Consider the following 17,281-nt stretch of genomic DNA (forward strand, 5'->3'; position numbering starts at 1 on the left):
CATTTCATACCCCATACGACTATATTGAATGAAAAAAATTGTACACCCCCCTTTTGCAACCTAAAAGGATGTTACCCACACAAAACCTTATAAAACTAAGAAGCAAAAGAGTAAGCAAAGACAAAAAATATAAATGCTTCAACTGTAAACATTTGACGACTTTCTTGTGAATTTTTAACTTAAGGAGGAAAACCACGTTAGGAAGTTGTCGGAGTCAACTTTCTGTTGAGTGCCTAGCTATCGCAGAACACACTGTAGAAATTTCGAGGCGAAATTTGTGATCCTTTAGATTTTGTAGTGGTAGAACCGAACGATTATTGGGTACAGGCTCAGGCTCTAACCCCTTGGTAAAATTTTATTAGAATCGAGTCGATAGCTGTCTGTCTGTCACACCCGATTTATTCGGAAACGGTTAGACCGATTGTTACGAAATTTGATGAGAACAGTGGTCTGCGACTCCCTTTACATATAGCAAGTGACGCCATTGTATTGACTTCAAGGGGGAAGGGGGCTCCCAAATGAAAGGGTTTGATAGGTACATTTCGAAACTGCTTCCATATTTGATACCGCCTGAAACGTAGGGGAGTGAGGGCTAAATATATGACCAACAAAAAGTTTAACAGGTCTTGTTAGTTTCTGAGAACCTATCCAATCGAAAGATCTGAAAAAATCACAGTGATCTATCTAAACGAAATTTAGGCCTCAAAATTCAACTCTTTCCGATACCTACACAAATAAAGTCAATAATAGTATATTACCATTTTTTAAAATTTGGACGGAAACTCCCCTTAACTTCGTGCTAGAAGTACAAAATTTGGCAATGATATGAGAACTAACTTGGAAAATGCCTGCTGAACCAACACCAACAGCTCTACTACCAAACCCTATCTCCACCTCCACGTGGTGTCCGCTGGGAGCTGTTTCTTAACGAAAAGCTGCAGACGGAGAAGGACGAAAGCGAGTCTCCCGCCCCCAAAAACGGGACAAATTCTACAAACTGGTCCTCCAGGTTGGGGGTTGGGTAGGGCTGACAACCCTACACGGAAAACAACTTGTTACGAAGCCATAACAGGAGCCTCGGACTGGACGGATTATACAACGACGAACTCGGCAACGACAACGGAATAACGATTTGCGCATTTTCTCATGGAACGTGCGCTCCCTGTACAGAGATGAAGCTGAGGAGCAGCTAGCCGATACCTTGTCCCAATATAGGGCTGGTGTAACAGCGTTACAGGAGATGCGTTGGACAGGGACCGGTTTCTTGGAGAAGAGCCGCTGCATCATATATTATAACGGTCATCCAGTAAACCATGTGCTCGGAGTAGGTTTTTAGTCAGTTAAAAAATGAGCCCGGCTGTTATCGGCTTTGAAAACAGAAGCAAGCGGCTATGCGGAGAAGGATACCTTCTACGAGGCCGTAGAACGAATCCTTGAAGCCTGTCCCAGGTATGATATCAAAATCATACTTGGGGATTTTAACAACCCAGTAGCCCGTATTCAGGAGATACGTTGGCTCCCATAGCTTACACGAAAATACAAATGATAACGCACTGCGGATTATTCAATTAGTAGGGTCACATGAAATGGTTATTGAAAGTACTTGGTTCGCGCGGAAAGCGGTCCACAAACATACGTAGGTCTCTCCAGACGGGACCACTTCCAACCAAATTGACCACGTGTTGATCGAATGCCACCACCTCTCAGCCTTGATGAATGTCAGAACATATAGGAGGGGGGTGGGGGGGGGGGGGGTGGGGGCAATATAGACTCGGATCACTATCTCGCTGGCATGGTGCTCCGAGCTCGAATAACAATACCACCTAGAGTCCCCTCTGACAATCTAGTGAGAGTTAACACTGAAGCCATTCACAACACAGCCCTCCGCGATACCTATTAGAGGGAAATGGATGCCGCAATAGTCGCAGTCAACAGAGGACCTGGAGATGAAGCATCAACAAATGATCTTCACAACCACCTAAAGAACGTTATCATGGATACGGTCACAAACATACTTGGCCCCAGCCGCAAAAGGAGTCGGAACGGTTGGTTTGACGATGAATGTAAGCTAGCATACCGCCGCATACTGAGTAATGTTGCATTCTCAAAGAACGCGGGCACGCGCAGAGACTTATCACGAATTCCGTCGAGCGGAGAAGCGACTTCACAGACGGAAAAAGGAAGCTAGGGAGAACTAACAAGTCTGTGAACTAGAAAAGTACAGGAAGCAACCGCACCAGGCACGCAAATTTTACTAACAAGTCAGCAGGATGAAGCCTTATACACTTAGGAGAAACAGTCCGTGCAATTCATCGGCTAAAAAATCATAAGTCGCCAGGAGCCGATGGAATTACAGCCGAATTAGTTAAATATGGAGGCGACCAATTACACCAAGTGGTTCATCAACTTGTGCTCAAGGTATGGAACAGTGAATCAATGCCTGACGATTGGCAACGAGGCATTATCTGTCTCATACATAAAAAGCGGGAAATCACACAGTGCAGCAATTATAGAGGTATCACGTTGCTGAGTACCATCTATAAGATATTCTCCGCTATCTTGCTAGGCCGGATAGCCCCATATGCCGAGAACATTATTGGCCCATACCAAAGAGGCAACAGATCAGATTTTCTCTCTGCGGCAAGCGATGGAAAAACTGTTGGAATATGGACAACAATTGCACCATCTATTCATCGACTTTAAATCCGCCTATGATATAATAGCATAGCTAGGGTAAAACTGGACACGGCCATGAAAGAATTCGGTATCCCAACGAAACTAATGAGACTGACTAGGCTGACCCTGACCAATGTGCGAGGCCAGATAAAAGCAGCAGGATCACTCTCAAGACCATTCGACATCAACAACGGTCTACGACAAGGGGATGCCCTATCATGCGTCCTCTTTAACTTGGCCCTCGAGAAAGTGATCCGTGATGCTGATGTAAATGCAAGAGGTACGATCCTCTTTAAGTCCACCCAACTACTGGCCTATGCTGACGATATCGATATCATGGGAAGAACCACCCGAGACCTACAAACTGCCTTCATCCAGATCGAGCAGGCGGCGCGAGATCTTGGGCTGCACACACATCAATGTAGGCAACACAAAATATATAGTGGCAACGTCAGCACCGAAGACGACCAACAACATCAAACCGAAAACAACCAACAACATCAAACCGCTCTGGTCAAACACGAAGATTAAGGATAGGAGAATACAACTTTGAGACCGTTGACAATTTCTCATATCTAGGATCGAAAATCACAACCGATAACAGCTACGATGATGAAATCTGCGCACGGTTGTTGTCAGCGAACAGAGCCTATTTCAGCTTACAAAGACTGTTCCGCTCGAAACGTCTCACCATAGGGTCAAAGCTCTTACTGTACAAGACTATGATCTTGCCAGTCCTCATGTATTCCTCGGAAACTTGGGTTTTTAGCAAGAAGAATTTCGAACTCTTGGCCGCGTTCGAGAGAAGAATCTTCCGAAGAATTTTTGGCCCCCTACATGAGGATGGACGATCCCGTAGCCCACATAATGACGAAATCTATGAGCGATACCATGACCGTCAAGTTGTGGATAAAATCCGGCTCACTAGGTTACGGTGGGCGGGTCATTTAATCCGTATTGATGAGGATGATCTGTAAGCCTAAGAGTCTATAAGAGCAATATCTATGGTAGAAAAAGAAGACGAGGCAGACCCTGCCTAAGATGGAACGATGGCGTAGGTCAGGACGCCAAACAGCTTTTAGGGATATCGAATTGGTGGCCGTCGGCGCAAAACCGGGATGTCTGGAGTTCCTTATTAAGGTAGGCCTAGACCGGATACCGGTTGTTGCGTCGTTGATGATGATGATGTACATACTCGTATATGTTAATGAAGCTTTACGGTAGTGCTAATTCAAATAGAGATATTTGTACATTAAACCAGTGGTGCTCAATATACGTGCTGTATATGTAATATGTATGTTTTTGTCCACGAAGTGAGCTGGGAATATGGATAGGGTCAATTTATATATATGCATGCATAGGTAGAGTATTCAGCAATGTGCAATGTATGTTTGTTGAGGGTGAGCATGATATTTCGTTTGTAATATGTACGCACTTCTTGTAGTTTGAAAAAAATATGAACGAGTATTTCGAGTTTTTAACTATATACGAATGCAAAAATGTGTGTAGAAAGTTTCTGACATAAGATGAACACAAAACCTTTATACCCGAAGCATTAGCTTCCGGTATTCCGACTTGTTCAATATATACTATTACTATATAATAAGGGAAAACTAATTATCTAGCGAGACAGATCATGATTAAAAATGAACGTGGAGCCCAGCCTGAAAGGAAATAGAGAGGCTCATGCCATCGTGCTTCATAAGACAAAAACGATTTTCGAAAACAAAAGAAACTATTATGAGCATCCCCGCCCGAATGAGTGGAAGGAGGGATTCCCCCGAACTCGGAATAGAGAAACGGCAACAAAACTGGATTAATTATGCAATTTCAGGGGAGGAAGCGCATGAATTTCACCCCGACCCTGACCCTACGACCCTGATTATGAACCTCATGACTTAATGTTAAGTGAATAGAAAGTGGTGGTGGTGGAAGGTGGTCAAAGGGTAGTATAGGTCCCGGGGCGAAACGTGGATTGGTACCCACGATGGAGCATAAAACCTGGGAAATGCCTGCTGAACCAACACCAATAGCTCTACTACCAAACCCTATCTCCACCTCCACGTGGTGTCCGCTGGGAGCTGTTTCTTAACGAAAAGCTGCAGACGGAGAAAGATGAAAGCGAGTCTCCCGCCCCTAAAAACGGGACAAATTCTACAAACTGGTCCTCCAGGTTGGGGGTTGGGTAGGGCTGATAACCCTACATGGAAAACAACTTGTTACGAAGCCATAACAGGAGCCTCGGACTGGACGGATTATACAACGACGAACCCGGCAACGACAACGGAATAACGATTTGCGCATTTTCTCATGGAACGTGCGCTCCCTGTACAGAGATGAAGCTGATGAGCAGCTAGCCGATACCTTGTCCAAATATAGGGCTGATGTAACAGCGTTACAGGAGATGCGTTGAACAGGGGTCGGTTTCCTGAAGAAGAGCCGCTACACCATATATTATAGTGGCCATCCAGTAAACCATGTGCTCGCAGTAGATTTCTTAGTCAGCCAAAAAATTAAACCTGCTGTTATCGGCTTTGAAAACATAAGCGAACGGCTATGAACTCTGCGCTTGCGAGGCAAGTTTACAAACATAAGCCTCATTAACGTTCACGCCCCTACAGAGGAGACTGCAGAGTCGGAGAAGGATGCTTTCTACGAGGCAGTTGAGTGGACCCTCGAAGCCTGTCCCGGATATGATATCAAATTCGTACTTGGGGATTTTAACAACCAAGTAGGGAAGGAGCCCGTATTCAGGCGATACGTTGGCTCCCATAGCTTACACGAAAAAACAAATGATAACGGACTGCGGACTATTCAATTAGCAGGGTCACACGAAATGGTTGTTGGAAGTACCTGGTTTGCGCGGAAAGCGGTCCACAAACATACGTGGGCCTCTCCAGACGGGACCACTTTCAACCAAATTGACCACGTGTTGATCGAACGCCGGCACCTCTCAGCCTTGATGAATGTCAGAACATATAGGGGGGCCAATATAGACTCGGATCACTATCTCGTTGGCATGGTGCTCCGAGCTCGAATAACAATACCACCTAGAATCCCCTCTGACAATCAGGTGAGAGTGAACACTGAAGCCACCCACAACACAACCCTCCGCGACACCTATAAGAGGGAAATGGATGCCGCAATAACCGCAGTCAATAGAGGACCTGGAGATGAAGCATCAACTAATGATCTTCACAACCACCTGAAGAACGTTATCATGGATACGGCCACAAATATACTTGGCCCCAGCCGCAAAAGGAGTCGGAACGGCTGGTTTGACGATGAATGTAAGCTAGCAACGGAACGGAAGAATGCCGCATACCGAGTAATGTTGCATTCTCAAAGAACGCGGGCACGCGCAGAGAGTTATCACGAACTCCGTCGAGCGGAGAAGCGACTTCACAGACGGAAAAAGGAAGCCTGGGAGAACCAACAAGTCTATGAACTAGAAAAGTACAGGGAGCAACCGCACCAGGCGCGCAAGTTTTACCAACAAGTCAGCAGGATGAAGCCTTATACACCTCGATGCTCATCCTGCCGAGACAAAGAGGGAAATCTGATTTCCGACAGAATGGGCATATTAGAGCGATGGGTTGAGTACTTTGATGAGCTACTGAACAACCAGAACATCGGCGAGTTGGAGGTCCCGCCAACTGAAGACGCCGGACAAATACTGCCACCACCAAGTTTAGGAGAAACAGTCCGTGCAATTCATCGGCTAAAAAATCATAAGTCGCCAGGAGCCGATGGAATTACAGCCGAATTGGTTAAATATGGAGGCGACCAGTTACACCAAGTGGTTCATCAACTTGTGCTCAAGGTATGGGACAGCGAATCAATGCCTGACGATTGGCAGCGAGGCATAATCTGTCTCATACATAAAAAGGGAGATATCACACAGTGCAGCAATTATAGAGGTATCACGTTGCTGAGTACCATTTATAAGATATTCTCCACTATCTTGCTAGGCCGGATAGCCCCATACGCCCAGAACATCATTGGCCCATACCAAAGAGGCTTCACTCCAGGCAAATCAGCAACAGATCAGATTTTCTCTCTGCGGCAGGCGATGGAAAAACTGTTGGAATATGGACAACAGTTGCACCATCTGTTCATCGACTTTAAAGCCGTCTATGATAGCATAGCCAGCGTAAAACTGTACACGGCCATGAGAGAATTCGGTATCCCGACGAAATTAATAAGACTGACTAGGCTGACCCTGACCAATGTGCGAGGCCAGATAAAAGCAGCAGGATCACTCTCAAGACCATTCGACATCAACAACGGTCTACGACAAGGGGATGCGCTAACTGCCTTCTATACTAAGTTTTTTTGAATAGTTTTACCATTTGACAGCCAGCAAAATAATAATGTATATTGTAAAGATGAAATTACTTACTCAGATCTGTGTTCTTGATTATATACTTTCCACCATTCCATACTTGTAAGCCAGTATTCGTCAGTATAATCGGAGCTTCATCATTGACGGGAATAATGACGATAAGAAGATCAAATTTAGGACTCTCTGCGGTTCGAGTGTGAGCAATTAAAGTGACTATGTCAGAAGAGTTTTCACTTCCGTCATGTACATATTGGACGATGCCTGATTCCAACTGTTTTTGGGTAAAGCGATTAACTTGCGATTTCCCTACCATAAGAAAACCATTATTCGGATGCTTCAAAACTTTGTATTCTAAAATTTTTCCCTTGTAATACTCTGCATAGGCACTTATATCGTCCATTTGTAATATGGTAGTTTTTCCTAAAGCAAAAGAAAAATTATTATGTGATTTTATATTCAATAAAAATAAATGTTGATAGATTCAAACTTAGTTGTTTTGAGCAATGGTATAACAAACCTTCAACCACCGTTACGGGCCTAGTTTTGATATACATGACTTCAGGGATAATAATAATCCTTAGTAGAAGATTTCTTAGCCAAGTTATTCCGTTAGTAACATCGAAGACGAAGTAGTCGGTCGTCTGATTAACCCCGGCTTGGATGTAAAACATCTTTTCTGAGTTGATTGTGGACTGGTCGAAGACTTTGCAATTGTATTCATCGTCAGAAGTGACTGATTGTATTTCCAAATAGCCATGCATTGGGGATTCGGTAATGAGATAAGTTATGTCACCTGGCGATATATTAGGATGTGTCACCTAATGAAGAGGTATTTTTGTCAGTATTAATTTTCTTGGTTCATTTTACAAGAGTTATAAATTGATAAAATAGTTTCGGGGACTATGGTCTGAATTAACAAGATAATTTCGTCCTTGATTATTACCTACCTTGCCGTGGTGAGGAAATCTAGAAAGAAGGAGGCCATTGAATAGGCATTTTCAGAAGCAGTTTAATGAACGTAGTTTGATCCCATCATCCTGGATTCTCTGGATATGATATATAATACTGGTGGTCATTTGCCACTAATTTATACTTCAACGCAGGGTTTTGATGGGGAATCTTGTAGGCAGAACAACAGGTTGGTAATTGAAGAGTCATGAAGAATGGACCGTTTGCAATGCCAAGTATCTTGCATTGAAACCATACACCATTAACCAACCATTTGTCAGGGGAGTTATTTATGTTTATACATGGCGTCTTTTCATCGAAAAAAAAGCATGTTTTTCAACGGTTTTTCGCAAAAAACTCGAAAACAATGCATTTCATGTAAAAATGTTATTAGGCAGAAACAAAGGTTTTTACATCACAAAAAGAATCAGTCTTTTTATTTATTTGTAGGTGCAATATAAACTAAGTTATAACTCGTCAAACGTAAATTCGAAATGTCTAGTATGAAGATGTGTTAGAATTGGGAAAGTGCGATTAATAATAACAATTTATATGAGAAAACGACGTTTTGTTTTTATTGGTTTTTATATGATTCATTCAGATAATTACATCATTTTGATCATAGCTTTGTTATTATTTATCCTACTGACTATCGGACGTTGCGAATCGCTGTGGCATCAAAGACAACGAAAAACAATTTTTGACAGCGAAAATTGGGGACTGCATGCCACGACCAGTAACCCTCCGGCTTTAAGGACTCAGTCCTTAGTCATCCGTGGTCTTCATAAAGAGACTGACCCGGCTGACATAATGCGCGAATTCAACGAAAAGTACCCGCACCTAAATTTGAAAAGCGTATCAAATCTAGTCACGCGAGCCGACAAACTTGCTCACAGCCTGAACCCGGCGCTTCCGTTGAAGTCGCAATCGGGCCTTTCATTGCTACTTTCGAGCCAGAGCCCCCCAAACTCCTCTTACCCAAACAACTAGGAATACTATTCCTAGAACTACCGCCCCTCAAGTCCCTCAAGGCAACAAATTGGCCTTCAAAAACTTGGTTGAAACTCTCGCTTCGGCCCAAACAAATGAACAGCGATAATTAGACGCTATCCAAATTTTGATGAGTTTATACAGTTAAAACTCGTCACATTTAACTCCACGTCCTCGGTCTCACACGCCCAACGTGCCACCGCACCAGAGTCGATTTCCTGAAAGCAGACTTCTTCTGTGTTTCAGAGAGATATTTAAAAAGCAGGCACAACGTTAATTTTACCGGATATAACATTATCCGGGACGACACCAACAGCGGTATCGCCCTTTTGGTCAGAAAAGACTATGCATTTGAGGAAATCTCCATCAAAAACCTGCAGAGCTGTTCCGCGGCAGCGGCCTTAGTTAAGACTAACGACAACAGACGCATCTTAATTGCTGCAATCTACATAAAATGTAACTCTTCCTCTGAACAACTGGGCCAAGACTTACAAATCTTAAGCGATATCCAGTTTAAATCTAAATGCCTAATTTTTGGTGGGAACTTTAACTCACGGCACAGTTCCTGGGGCGATTTGGCAAAAAACCGAAATGGGGTTTCCCTCGAAAAATGGATCCATAATCAAAGTCCATTAAACCAGCTTGAGTTGATCTTGCCAGACACACCCACAAGGCCTGCAAGTCATTCAATACTTGACTATTTTCTAATGTCCGCAGACGCCACTCTCACACTGCAGGTGTTAACATGCAAAACTTTATCAGGGATGTCCGATCACTTCGCAGTTGAACTTATACTTTCCCTAAACTCTCAACTGCAAAAGCGAGTACCCAGCACAATAAGATTATTCGCCCTTACTAATTGGGATAAATTCAGGGCAGAATTAGCACCGCAGCTAAACCAGAAAAGAATCACTGTCTCGCAAAACCTAACGGACAAAGAAATCGATGAGGCCATCAACTCTGCTACACGCAAAAGCACAAAGCTCCTCAAAATCGATGAGATTCAGTTCAATAAACTGCCGCACGAGATAATGAAACACCTAAAAGTCAGGCAAATCTGGCGCAGAAATCTCAAACGAAACATCCACAAAAATGGCAGCAGAACTAACACGGAGTATAAAGTGTTAATTTCGCGGAATAACTGCCTTAGTACATTCATCATCATCAACGGCGCAACAACCGGTATCCGGTCTAGGCCTGCCTTAATAAGGAACTCCAGACATTCCGGCTTTGCGCCGAGGTCCACCAATTCGATATCCCTAAAAGCTGTCTGGCGTCCTGACCTACGCCATCGCTCCATCTTAGGCAGGGTCTGCCTCGTCTTCTTTTTCTACCATAGATATTGCCCTTATAGACTTTCCGGGTGGGATCATCCTCATCCATACGGATTAAGTGGCCCGCCCACCGTAACCTATTGAGCCGGATTTTATCCACAACCGGACGGTCATGGTATCGCTCATAGATTTCGTAATTGTGTAGGCTACGGAATCGTCCATCCTCATGTAGGGGGCCAAAAATTCTTCGGAGGATTCTTCTCTCGAACGCGGCCAAGAGTTCGCAATTTTTCTTGCTAAGAACCCAAGTTTCCGAGGAATTCATGAGGACTGGCAAGATCATAAGTCTTGTACAGTAAGAGCTTTGACCCTATGGTGAGACGTTGCGAGCGGAACAGTCTTTGTAAGCTGAAATAGGCTCTGTTGGCTGACAATAACCGTGCGCGGATTTCATCATCGTAGCTGTTATCGGTTGTGATTTTCGACCCTAGATAGGAGAAATTGTCAACGGTCTCAAAGTTGTATTCTCCTATCCTTATTCTTCTTCGTGTTTGACCAGTGCGGTTTGATGTTGTTGGTTGATTCGTCTTCGGTGCTGACGTTGCCACCATATATTTTGTCTTGCCTTCATTGATGTGCAGCCCAAGATCTCGCGCCGCCTGCTCGATCTGGATGAAGGCAGTTTGTACGTCTCGGGTGGTTCTTCCCATGATGTCGATATCGTCAGCATAGGCCAGTAGTTGGGTGGACTTGAAGAGGATCGTACCTCTTGCATTTACCTCAGCATCACGGATCACTTTCTCGAGGGCCAGGTTACGGAAGAGGACGAATGATAGGGCATCCCCTTGTCGTAGACCGTTGTTGATATCGAATGGTCTTGAGAGTGATCCTGCTGCTGTTATCTGGCCTCGCACATTGGTCAGGGTCAGCCTAGTCAGTCTTATTAGTTTCGTTGGGATACCGAATTCTTTCATGGCCGTGTACAGTTTTACGCTGGCTATGCTATCATAGGCGGCTTTAAAGTCGATGAATAGATGGTGCAATTGTGTTTTTCCATCGCTTGCCGTAGAGAGAAAATCTGATCTGTTGCTGATTTGCCTGGAGTGAAGCCTCTTTTGTATGGGCCAATGATGTTCTGGGCGTATGGGGCTATCCGGCCTAGCAAGATAGTGGAGAATATCTTATAGATGGTACTCAGCAACGTGATACCTCTATAATTGCTGCACTGTGTGATATCTCCCTTTTTATGTATGAGACAGATAATGCCTCGTTGCCAATCGTCAGGCGTTGATTCGCTGTCCCATACCTTGAGCACAAGTTGATGAACCATTTGGTGTAACTGGTCGCCTCCATATTTAACCAATTCGGCTGTAATTCCATCGGCTTCTGGCGACTTATGATTTTTTAGCCGATGAATTGCACGGACTGTTCCTCCTAAACTTGGTGGTGGCAGTATTTGTCCGTTGTCTTCAATTGACGGGACCTCCAACTCGCCGATGTTCTGGTTCTTCAGTAGCTCATCAAAGTACTCAACCCATCGCTCTAATATGCCCATTCTGTCGGAAATCAGATTTCCCTCTTTGTCTCGGCAGGATGAGCATCGAGGTATATAAGGCTTCATCCTGCTGACTTGTTGGTGGCTGATGCTGATGGTGTTGGTGGCCTTAGTACATTAATCCGTCAAATGGTGGAACAATCCCGTAGCAAGGAACTCACTCGCAAGCTAACAGATGCAAAAACTTCGTTCTTACCAAGAACAATGAAAACATCGGCAGTGACGCTAGGAAAGCTCAAATACTCGCGGAGTCTTTCCTAAATCAACTAAACTCTCCTTCACCTAGTAACAACCGGGCGGTCAGTTCGATTGTAGACACGACAATCAAAGACTTTCTTCATGGGCATTCACTCAAACTAACTACCTTCTCCACCTTTAACACATCCTGCAAACCAAATGACCCAAAAACCTTTTTGAGCTTATCACAGCTCGCAGCCATCACTAAAAGCCTTAACGGCAAAAAATCAACCGGACCAGATGACAAAGCAAATATTGTCATCAAAAACCTCCCTAGGGCATCAATAAAGTTCCTTCTTGCAGTCTTCAACAACTGCATCAATAATGGTTACTTTCCCACTACTTGGAAAGTAGCAACGACAATTGTCATTAAAAAAAAAGCGGCTCCCACGAACCACAAAACTTCAGGCCCGTCCCTCTCATCTCCAACTTGGGCAAGCTCTTCGAAAAAATATGGACAGTGGGATTAGTCCAACATTGTGATCGGAAAAACATTATTCCGAAACATTAATTCGGGTTCCGGACAAAGCACGGGACGCAACACGCATTAAGCTACCTTCACGATTCAGTGAGTAGCAGACTTAACGTCAATAACAAGCCCACAGTAGTGTGTGCATTAGACCTTGAAAAGGCATTTGATTCCATGTGGGTCAACAGACTTATCTTCAAATTAATCAGCCTTGATTTCCCTATCCCCCCCCCCCCCCTATCCCTATCTTCGAAGATAGGCATTTTTACGTCAGCGTGAGAAGTGATTATTCCGATCTCCTACCTGTCACTTCTGGAGTACCGCAGGGATCCATTTCAGGATCTACACTCGACAACATTTTCACAGCCGACGCTCCAGTCCCAGAGAGCGGCACAGAACTATTACAGTTCGCTGACGACATGCTTATCTTCTCGTCGAGCCTCCGACCCGGTAAGACAGCTCATGCTATAGAGAAATACTTAACAGATTTCTGCAAGTACTACCAGACCTGGGGGATAAAAATCAACGAGGGCAAAACACATGTTATTACTCTTCGGAGAAAATCCAGATACTTGGGATCTAGATCTATCTACAGAAAAGCTAAACGCTTAAATCTACGGATCGGGAATACCGTAGTAAACAGTTCACAACAGATGAAATACCTGGGAATGCTATTTCATGAACACCTACCTATTCGACCCCCACCTTAATCTTGCTCTCAGCAGAGCACGCGGTGCACTAAGTAAAATCTACTCTATACTTCGTAAAAGAGTAGGACTTTGCACTAAATCTAAACTGACCCTATACAAAGTCCTCATAAGACCGATTCTTTGCTACGGAGCCCCTACATAGATCTCTTGCTCGACCAAAGCTATGAAGAAGTGCGAGTCGCGCAAAATTTTGAGACACTGCGTCAGCTTGTCGTACAATTGAAAAACCGAAGTGTACAGGCGAGCAAAAGTTAAACTCTTCGAAAGTTCGCTCTCAACCTGTTAGAAAGATTCTTCGAAAGAACGGAGAATCACCCCAATCCACTTCTGAGGCAACTTTATCTGGAGGGTAACTCCACCCCATTGGCCACATTCTTAAGGGGGTCATCCCGTGTGTCGGGTTGGAGAAATCGATTTTTTTTTTTTGCATGAATTGTATCTATATATAGTGGAGAATATGTGGGCAAAGGGATTTTCCGATATTCCAAGTCCTTCAGAAATTACAGGGTTAAACAGGTAAGGAGTTTGCAGCCGCGGCTAGAGTACTCGATGAGAAAGAGCATCGAATCTTTTTTTACCTGGTAGTTTTTTACCTGAGCCTTATAAATTTGAACACAGGTATAAATATAAAAAGATGAAAAACGAATCAATCGTCTAAACTTATTTGCTGTTTAGAATAAAAAGGATAATCAAGTCTGAAAGGCGTTCAAGTTATACTCAATTATATTTTGTTGTAAGTATTGTGCTGCTTTTGTGTTCAGTGATTTTTTTAAATGGATCGTACGAAGGGCGATCCCTTTAACGTTCAACTTCATGCTCGCACTAAAAAACGAGTTTTTCATGGGAATCGATAGTTATCAGAGAAGAAAAAGGACTTCGCATCAACATCAGCAAACAAACTTTTAGCAAGCATGAACATGGATGTTCCAATTGCGACAAGTTTTGTATATTGTATATTGGGTTTTGCTGCAGTTTTCTCCGGTATTTCTGCAAATTTCTGGAAATAATAAAATAGACGTAGTAGTAAAAAAGGAATACGTAAGATATGTCGATAAAAGAATGAGAACGCGGCTTAGAAATGCAAAGAAGAATCACAAAGGCATTGGTGGAAAAGGGGCTGGAAAACTTACTGATAAGGATTTCACTACATTTTCTGGGCTAGCTATTCGTCGACACGCAAATTCGATAGAAGGAATGAAGCAAGAAATTTGGGAAACTTTCTTCCATAAATGTTCTACAGACGAAAATCCTCAGCATCAAAATTGTCCAGCAGGCGAGGACAGTTGGTGCAAACGGCACAAAGCGGATGCTAAAGGAGAACTGGATAGTTTTCACCACGAGAAGGCACCTTTGACTGAAGGAGTTCAAACAGTCATCAAACCAATCTACGAAGATTTGTCACGAGATGATCTCTTGAACAGATGTTTAGGAGCAGAGACCCAGAATAACAATGAGTCGTTAAATGCATTGAGCTGGATTTTCGCTCCTAAACACCTTCATTCTGGAGCCAAGGTCGTAGAAATAGCCACTTTTCTGGCTGTTATTATTTTCAATGAAGGATTCAATGGCATTCTCAACATCCTAGTGACAATGGGATGTCAAGTTGGTCACATATGTCAGGTTTATGCCGACCGCTGTAATGAAGCGCGAATTTGGCGGTCCGAACGACCATCGACTGACCTCGCTAAAAGAGCCACAATTGACACCAGAGAGCAACAATCGACCTTACAAGACTTTTTTGAAGAAACGAAGGGTGCTCTCTATGGACCAGGTATAGCAGATTAATGGTGGGCTAAAATTTTACTGTTGATAATCACATTTAAATTTTCAAATGCGTTTTTCTCGAAACTGCATCTTGAAAATCGGCTGCCACCATAGCTCAAAATCTATCTAACCAAATTCTTTGAAATTTTCACGGCTTCTTTAGTACATATTTCTACGGTCCGCAAACTAGGATAATTGCATTCGGACGGGTAGTTTATTTTTTATTCATAAAAAAAGCCGTAAAAAACACCAAAATCCAAAAAATTAAGTTTAAAAGCCCACCAAAAATTTACCTTTTAATATTTTCCAATTATCCTAGTTTGCGGACCGTGGAATATTGTCCACATTAAAATGGCGTTTAGTTTTTTTCCTCAGATGAACACAGCGCCCTCCAGCGTGGCAGCAGAAAAACACCTTTTTTTGGAGATGGGTGCATAAATTAACACCTATTCCGAAAATTAGCTACGAAATCAAGCTAAAAAATTTATCACATATACTAGAGATATCAATAAACATATGGTGAAAAAATCACGTTTCTATCTTTATCCAGTCCTTCAAAATAATTTTTCCAAGAAAGGCAAAAAAAAAACGGCCTTCACACGGGATGACCCCCTTAAGGCCTTGCCAAATTGTGAGCTCTGCATTAAAACCCGCCATTGTTTCTCTCTTCGACGCTCCTTGGTAGGGGTGCACAGAGGTTAAGCGCAAAATTGTGAGCGCTGTAAAAACATTAGATTTAAGTTTTATTTATTAGATTAGATTCAGTTAGAATAAGTAAGTAAATAAGGCTTCTCGCGCTCTAGGTGCAGGCGCAGTTTTTTTTTCAAATATATGTCCATTTAATATTTAATCATGAATTGTCAAGATCAATGTGTAACGTAAATACACTGTAAAAAGTAATGTCAGAGAAGGTCGGGCAGGCCAAACATTGTAATAGCCACCCGTTTTTTTCAAATATTTAATTTGGCTAGTAATAAGAAACAGACGCTATGTATTCAATGTAAGTCACTGGTTTTTAAATAAATGATTTTAAAATGAAATGAAAAATAGCAGTTGGAAAACTAGCAGACAGCACCAGCCCGACAGCTCCGTCGTTCTGCCACGGTGCCAGGATCAGGCGACCATTCCCGGAAAGAAAAAGGTGTAGAATTAATTTGACAATAAGTACAATTAAAATTTCATTGTTCTTTCTGATATTATTAAAGCAAAACATCAGGCCACAAGAGTCGGAACTGCCTCTTTTTCTTCCACGTAGTAAATATTAAGAAAAGGCAACACCGCAAGAGACGACGAAGGATCATTTTTTTCTTCGCTTCTTCGTTCTACTCTTTTTTGTACTCGTCCCGCTTGCGTGTTTTTGATTTCTTGTGGGTTATGTTCTTCCGCTCACAACGTACACCAGAATAGAGGCAGGCATGTCTCAGGGTAATTGCTGTGGCAGTACGCGTGCCACCGTTCGGGCGTAGGAGTCCGGCAGCATGATTCCTCTAGCTCGAGATACAATTCACTTTGGCCGGCGTCACAGTGGACACCATTCGCTTCAAACACGCGCTGGTCGGGATGAGGAGGTAGCTGGGTTGGGTTGGTAAAGTCAGTTGGGTAATGGTAAAGTCAGCACCAAGCTGCTACAGTCTTTGTGGCTGCAGAGGCTCCCGGAGAGCACACAGGTCATCCTGACATGCGTGGATTGGGAGTCTCTGAACACGTTAGCCGCCATTGCGGATAAAATTTATTAGGCCGACGCGCGACCCATGGTTGACGAGGTATCTTGCGACAACTCAAGCCAGGTGGCTCAGCTGCAGCAGATCGTGGCAGCATTAAAAGCTACCGACTCTAAGTTGGCAGGGGCCGCCGGTGTTTTGCGTCCGGGAAGTAGAATTAAATCAAGGTCTAGATCCGCTTTCCGAAATAGTGGTCAGATAGTAGGTCATCGGGACCTTCGGCAAGTGTCAGGATATGCTGGTACCATCTTAGGTTCGCCGAAAAGACTAAAAAATATACCAGCACCTGCAATTTAACATCCAAGAACCACACTTGCCGGGAGTTCTAGCGACTACTACCCGAAATGCATGGCCACGTCGCCTTACAATCTACGCCCTCCCCCCCCCCCCCCTGGGCTGGCGGAAATACCTGGTCGATATATGCACTGAAAGTTCGGTTCTTCCCGTTTCCCGGCATCATTTAATACTGTTATCATTGAAACTCGCGGCAGCAAATTCGTCGATCCGCACGTATGGCTACAGGCGGGTAGACTTGAGTTTAGGACTTCGACGAGCGTTTTCTTCATCATCATCAACGGCGCAACAACCGGTA

At 43.6% G+C, this 17,281-nt stretch overlaps 1 protein-coding gene across 3 annotated transcripts in view; it reads right to left on the minus strand.

Moving 5' to 3' along the window:
• LOC119654263 (chondroitin sulfate proteoglycan 4) overlaps nucleotides 1-17,281 on the minus strand; it is a 102,177-nt gene that overhangs the window by 15,800 nt on the left and 69,096 nt on the right. For all 3 annotated transcript variants that reach the window (XM_038059528.1, XM_038059527.1, XM_038059529.1), the window contains 2 exons: nucleotides 7,539-7,839; nucleotides 7,079-7,441 (listed from right to left, as the gene is read on the minus strand). In XM_038059528.1, coding sequence (XP_037915456.1) covers nucleotides 7,079-7,441; nucleotides 7,539-7,839 — 664 coding nt within the window. The remainder of the gene's footprint in view (nucleotides 1-7,078; nucleotides 7,442-7,538; nucleotides 7,840-17,281) is intronic.

The sequence above is a fragment of the Hermetia illucens genome, chromosome 4 (assembly GCF_905115235.1).
Source record: "Hermetia illucens chromosome 4, iHerIll2.2.curated.20191125, whole genome shotgun sequence".
NCBI classification, from domain to species: Eukaryota; Metazoa; Arthropoda; class Insecta; order Diptera; family Stratiomyidae; genus Hermetia; species Hermetia illucens.